Genomic DNA, 7163 nt, shown 5'->3' with positions numbered 1-7163 from the left:
ACTCTTTCCTTGTATTTATCACGGAACCAAAGAGAAGTCATACATTCATAGGGGTATAATTGTAATCAACGAACATGCTTTCTTGTTTGAGAGTAATTAAATGAACATGGTGGCTCAAAATTAGCAAACACTTGCAAGGTCGCAGTTACATAGTTTTGACTCTGCTACTGCTTTTTGCAAAAATATAAAAATCACATGTTAGACTCCTTTTTTAATAGATCAGAAAATGTATAAATAGAAATTTTGACTTTTTTCTTTCTTTCTTTTTTTAAAAAGAATCTTTACCATTGATTCCACGTGCAAGCAAGCAAGAGGTCAGAAAGAAGAGAAGGGAAGATAACTTTAAACATGATCATTTCATAGAAATACATGCATATCATCGGTGATGGGTTGCAGTCATCGAGACCACTAGGGTGGGATCAGAAGAAATAGAGGGAGGTGCTTGCTTTAGTGATTTCAAGCCTCCCTTCCACGTTTGTTAATTTTATACCCTGTTGACTTCGACATCCACTTATTTATTCTGTTTTTCTTTTTATAGAGACGAACAAAGTCAATGTTTTGAAATCTTACTTGGTGGTTGGTTTGATTTAAGGTCTAAATTTTAAATTTTGATTAGGTTAGCCGATTGTTTAGATTAATATTTTTTAAAATTAAAATAATATTATTTTAATAAAAAAATTAATATGTTATAACTAGATTTTTGAACGGATTTTTTTAGGTTGAGTTAACCTATTAAATTAGTTGGAATTTTTTTTTTTTAACTTGATTCAATTCCAACTTTAAATTAATTGGATTCTGGATCAATTTATTATACTGGTTTCAAATCTTTGATTAAAGGCTTATATATGTTTAGCTATAATTATCATCATTTTATCTATGCATATTTTAATTATAAAGAAACTAAAAGATTAAGTGGTTTCACAATTTCAATTACTGTAGAAGTAGAGTTATTTTTATTGTGGATTGGTGTATTTTAATCGTTTTTTTTTTCACCCTTGAGAATTATAAGGAAATTTTTTACTGATGTTTATTGAAAATTAATGTGTTGTTTATATAGGCTTGAAGATTATAATAGCTTAAAAAAAATAATCGTGACAAAGCTTACAAAATGTTTAGGACTTTTTGGAAGAATTGACAACAAAAACTTCTATTGGTAATTTCGTTGCCAACATAGTTTCTAATGGAAAATGAATGAGTACAGATCTTAAATTTTAGTATGGATATTGATCTGGAAATATTTTTCATTGCCAAAAAATAAATCCAATGGAAACAAAAATCCCAACGAGATAATAAAAAATATAGATGATATTTAGCTTAAACACCAACAAGATATTCTGTTAATATTTTCTAGTAGTAATATAATTAAATAAAAATAAATTTTAAAAAGTACATAATTATTTTTAAATAACACAAACAAAATCATACATTTTCAAATTCCATCTTATTTATTTCTATTTGCAATGTAATATCAGAATTTTGCATACTATTAACGGATTTTTTCGTTAGCATTTTCGATACAAATTCTGTTGAAAAAATATTTATTAATATAATTACATACGTATTAATTTATTAAAAAACATATTATTAATGATTTTTATTTTTTATTTTTTATTTTGTACGTCATTTTTCAAAATTCAATTTAAGTACTTTTAGGTTATAAAATATTAACACGCATCACAGTTTCAGTTTCAAAATGCATAGACAGCTCACTTTATAATGAATTAGTGGGCACAAGTAAATGGAAAAAAGTTCAATAAATCTTTTTGAAATTTTAATCATCAATTTTACAAGAACAGGTTGGAAATGAAACACGGCCAGAGAAAGTATTTTATTACTTTATGTTGAAAACTAGAGTGAAAAACGTAAACGTATGATAAAGTCTCATGAGACCCCGCAGACAACGTTGCAACGAAGCTCGGTCCAAAGTCCAAATGAGGTACACAAGAAATGTATATATATATATATTGCATAACCCAGAAAAAAAAGAGGTATAGAAGTTGAAATTGAAAGTCAAATCAAAGTGAATTTTACTGTTCAAGCCTACTAGGGAAATAGAAGCACAAGAAAAGTTGTTTAATAAGGATGTTTCATGTATTGAGTATTATTAAGAATTAAGTTAATATAAAATTGCTTTTAAAATCTTATTCAATAATTTAAATATTTAAGTTGGGGTTATTATTTGATATTTTATTAAGTGATCGTAAGTTAAAATCCTATCACTCCCTCATTCTTTTTCTAAATTAAAATATTTGGTGAATTTAATCATCATCATGTTATTATTTTGAATATATAGGTATTATATTATTAATATATATGCATTAATTTATAGTCGTGTTTAAATATAATGTTAATAAATGAAACTTTGTGATTACAAATCGTATGTCTAATATGATTATCAACGTTTTCATATACTAATGTTTTCATTTTGTAAAAAGGATAATTTAAAATACACCAACTAATTATTCTATAAATTATTAAATATTTTAAATAAAATAAAAATATAGTTTATTTTTTTGAAGTCTGAAAATCATCATATATGTTAACAAGAAAGGTTCAAAGGTCCCATAAAAAAGAAAAACACAAGTACAACATTAAAAAAAAAAAAACTAGTGGTCTCATAAAAAAACAAATATAAATGTATCTGGACCTGATTGATCTCCATGTAGTTAAATAACAAGGAAAAGGTTGTCGATTTAATTACAAGTTAAAAGCAAAGGGTACTTCAAGACATGTAAGGAAAACAAAACGAGAAAAGACAAATATAGATTAGATGCTCTAGAGTATAGAGGACACTAATTAGAGCTACATGTATAGCTTATGTACAAAAAGTCCAAAGGACCTTAACTGGAATTTAAGGAACCTTGTTGGTCTTTAGATATTATCCGTGCAATTCCCTCCCATCATTGCTATAAATAGCTAATATCCGCTGCCCACTAATACAAACATGGTAAGAGTTTCTTCGGAGAAATACAAGCAACTTGGTTTTTGATCGTGAGGGAGAGAGCTGCACAAGAGAGACTTGATACATACATACATATATATTTCTTTCTATTTTGTAGCAGCAGCAGAGAGATGGCCTTGCATTTTACATGGGTGTTCGGTTTTGGTCTTTTAGGTATATAAACAAGCCAAGTGCCAGCATGTTGTCGAGGGTTATTTTCTTATTTTATTGGTCTTATAATATATAATTTAAATGAATTTACTTAATTAATTGTTACTATCTTATTCAATTTGTTAAGTTTATTATTATACACATAAGAAATTATGAAAAGTAGGAAAGAATACAAACTAGAATGAATGTGCAAACGTAAAAATAATTGTTCCGTGAGATGGCTCGTTTCACATGAACAACTTTAGATGCATATAGACTTATAAATCTATCCTAATTTGCTCTAATCTTAACTTAATCCACAGTTACCCTAATCATCTCCTCTTACCATACAGTTGAATGCCTCAAGTTTAAGGATAATAATAAGGCGGTTCTACATGGAGATGAAACTTCTTGATGCATGGAAATTATTAAGCTTCTTTGCATAATTTTCTCTCTCTCAGTACTGCACTTATCTTCAAGAAATTGGTTCAGATTATTAAACTCATTTTGCGTCTATTAATTTTCTTTTTGGCTGCCAATTGTAGGCAACATCATCTCCTGTTTGGTCTGCCTTGCTCCTTTGTAAGTCTTGCGTACTCCGCAAATCTCCAGTTTTTCACATACTCAATAATTACCATCATCTATACATTTTACTAAATTGTGATAACTAATTAATATATATATCACAGGCCAACTTTTTATCAAATCTGCAGGAAGAAAACAAGTCAAGGGTTTCAATCTATCCCATATGTGATTGCACTATTCAGTGCAATGCTTTGGCTGTTCTATGCAATTTTTAGCGAGAATGCCATGCTTCTTATCACCATTAATTCCTTCACCTTTTTCATGGAGATCGGCTATATTGCTGTCTACCTTTTCTACGCCACCAAGAAGGACAAAGTATGTATATCTACTTTCACCTCAATATCGCTGTCTACCTCTAAATGTGAGAAGGGTCCTTTTCACAGTATTGGCTTACTAATTTGAAGTAATTAATTTCGTGCAGATTCTGACTTTCAAGCTTCTCCTGTTGTTCAATATTTTCGGGTTCGGTCTCATCTGTGCACTAACTCTCTTACTAACAGAAGGCATTAAACGTGTCCAAGTTCTAGGATGGATTTGCATGGTATTTGCTCTCTGTGTTTTTGTCGCACCTCTTGGCGTTGTGGTCAGTAACTTGAGCATGCAACTCAAATATCAACTGTTGCATATCTTAAAGAAAATATTGCACTACGATATTGGTTTTCCTAATACTTAATTGTATTTTGCAGAGAAAAGTTATAAAAACAAAGAGCGTGGAATTCATGCCTTTTTCTCTGTCTTTCTTCCTCACTCTGAGTGCAGTGATGTGGTTCTTTTATGGTTATCAAAAGAAAGACAAGTTTGTTGCTGTAAGTTCAACATGACATCTTCCAAAAAAAAAAACGTACATTTAAGCTTTTATTTAAATTATTATCCCAATTTATTATTGTTTTTGTTTTGAATCAACAGATTCCGAACATCTTGGGGTTCATTTTTGGTATGCTCCAGATGGCGCTTTATCTAATCTATAGGAACCCCAAGAAAAATGAGGTGGCGGAGCCAAAAACTCAAGAATTGTCTGAACAATATTGCTCCGACATAAACATTGCGATGCCACAGCTGAATGAGGGTGGAAATGAAGTGTTTGAAGCTCATTCTGCAAAGGATCAAACCAAGGAAGCCATGGATGTCACCACCAAAGTTTAATTTATAGCTAATCCGCCGTTTCTGCTTTACTTTGAAGAATAGGACAGTGACTACATAAGTTGGAGTACCTTCTTGTATGAAAGAATGCATGCTACATGGTTGAGTCATGTGCACGTAGACAAAATAAATACCTATTTGCTGTAGAACCAGTCTTCTATATATTTTAGAAATTAAAATAAATTAGCTAAATTTAGAAAGATAAAAAAAAAGAGGATGTGAAACTTGTTTTATATAGTTTCAAAAATTATAATTAAAGTGTTGTTTATGAGTTTTAGTAAATCATAGACATATTTCAGTGTCTTCTAAGCTATTCAACCCCGCATAATTTTTATTGTTAATCTCTTTATAATAGTAATAATTATAATAATATATAAAAAAAATTCTATTAGCAAAAAATTTATCTGGTAAAATAATTCATAAAAAAACAAACTTCAACAAAAAGTATGCTCTTAATATCATTGACTCCAAAAAGATGCATGGAGGTGACATATCACATACACTCCACAATCACACGTAAAGAAAATATCATTTTTTTAATAAAAAAAATAACAGCCTTAATATTTAATACATCTAATAAGAACAAAATAACTGGATTAAACCCGATAGACATTGCAAAAGTTCCCATCCCTTGAGAGGTAAGGCTGAACAAAGCCATGCATCATCCATATATAATTGGGTTGTACTATATTGCATATTGGACCAGGTTTATACCATACTATGTTCAGCTAGAAATCATGTAGGCCTGGTTTAGATTTGTTTTGATCTAGTATAGATGGCTGAGCTAAATCCAACTCACATATTAAAAGAAAAGAGGGGTTAATGTTTTTGTTAGCCCAACCTGATTGGACTAAGACTCTAGGCCTAGCTAGCCTAATAACATAAAGAAAAAGAGAGGTTGCTGTTAGTCAGCCAGTCGGGTTGGGATTTTTCTCCCCTAAACCCCCGAGCCACCGCATTCTACATGCACAAGACATGAATTTTTCCCCGTTGTCACAAGACTAGGCTAGTGGCCATTTAGGCATGGGGTGGTTCCAACCCATATTTCTAGGCCGGGTTCAGCCTAGCAAAACAAAAACAAACAGAAAAAAAAGTGGCTAACCCTCATAATATTATATTTTTTGTTATAAAAAAAGTGAAAAAAACAGGCCGATGATGGCCCACCCAATTAAGCTGGGTCTATACCAATTTATATTTTTTAATATTATAATAATATTATATTGTATTATTATAAAAAAATGATTTTCTCATAATTCTTCATAATATCGTACCTATATTTATACTAGAAGATATAGATTCAATATTTGAAAAAATTAAAAATTAAAAAATTCTTAAAATTTTTAAATTAATTCTCTCTTTCAAAAAGATAAAAAAAAATTATTTTCATATATGATCAAATCTTAAAAATATTATAAACATACTTTTTATTAAAAAATAAAAAAAACAATAATGCACCTTTCTCATGTTTTGAAATGCAAAAAATAAATATCATAACTAGTTTATAATTATCTATTAAGGTTTGATTAAGACATCAAAGATTTTTCATCAATCATTTTATTCACTTTATGTTTAAAAGCATTATGATTTAGATGTAGACTTTAATATCCGAGGATATAAAATTATTTAATAGAATACATTCTTATATATTAAAGATATAGAGTACAAAATAAATAAGATATTAAAATTTAGACCTTAAAATAATTAAAATTTAACTTAATAGTATAAAAACTTACTCACAAAGAGAGATATATATTGAATTTAAAAAAAACTAACAAATAAAAACTTAACCTAAAAAATAATAAAATTATAATACAACTTATCTTAAATAAAATAAAATATTATAGAAATAATTTATATTTTACTTACATAACCAATTCCTTATTCAAACACTGCATATTATAAATTTTGTAATCACCATTCAATTAAAAGGCTACTCCTAAACCACCTAATGGTAATTTCATGATTATATTAAAAAGCCCAACACCATTTTTCAAAAGAATCTTTAAAACGTGCCCTTTGATGTCCCTCCACGACACATGGATTGACTTTTGAATTTTTTATCTGCTGACCAAGGCATTTATGTATACTGGTCATGTCCTCATGGAGGGCGAAGAGAATAATTGCTCTTCCTTGCCTGCAACCTCCGTGAATGGAAAGTGTGGGTACAAAATAATCATTTGCGAGACAAATGGTGCTCTTTCACGTAGAAAATTGTGCACGCGACTTTTGGGAATTCAAGCTAATATAATTAACATTAGGATTCCTAAACAAAATTTAAAAAAAAGAAGAGAAAAATAAAGGAAATTATGAAACAACTTCTGAACTTATTTAAGGCATGAAAATAACC

At 29.2% G+C, this 7163-nt stretch overlaps 1 protein-coding gene across 1 annotated transcript; it reads left to right on the top strand.

The window, feature by feature from the left end:
* Positions 1 to 2956: 2956 nt before the first annotated feature.
* LOC105118986 (bidirectional sugar transporter SWEET10-like) lies at positions 2957 to 4978 on the top strand. The gene is made up of 6 exons (XM_011017059.1): positions 2957 to 3115; positions 3637 to 3673; positions 3781 to 3991; positions 4098 to 4259; positions 4363 to 4482; positions 4583 to 4978. The coding sequence occupies exons 1-6, from the start codon at positions 3073 to 3075 to the stop codon at positions 4817 to 4819; spliced, it is 810 nt and encodes a 269-aa protein (XP_011015361.1). The 5' UTR covers positions 2957 to 3072; the 3' UTR covers positions 4820 to 4978.
* The last annotated feature ends 2185 nt before the right edge of the window (positions 4979 to 7163 follow it).

Source organism: Populus euphratica, unplaced genomic scaffold (assembly GCF_000495115.2).
Source record: "Populus euphratica unplaced genomic scaffold, PopEup_1.0 scaffold2404.1, whole genome shotgun sequence".
NCBI lineage: Eukaryota > Viridiplantae > Streptophyta > Magnoliopsida > Malpighiales > Salicaceae > Populus > Populus euphratica.
The sequence above is the reverse complement of the archived record's forward strand: the minus strand, read 5'-3'. Positions and strand labels throughout refer to the sequence as shown.

Bases quoted from the DNA above. Each gene is read 5' to 3' on its own strand.
- LOC105118986 (XM_011017059.1), top strand. From the start codon at position 3,073: ATGGCCTTGCATTTTACATGGGTGTTCGGTTTTGGTCTTTTAG. The intron at 3,116-3,636 runs GTATATAAACAA...TGCCAATTGTAG, and splicing joins GTTCGGTTTTGGTCTTTTAG to GCAACATCATCTCCTGTTTG. The intron at 4,260-4,362 runs GTCAGTAACTTG...TGTATTTTGCAG, and splicing joins TCGCACCTCTTGGCGTTGTG to AGAAAAGTTATAAAAACAAA.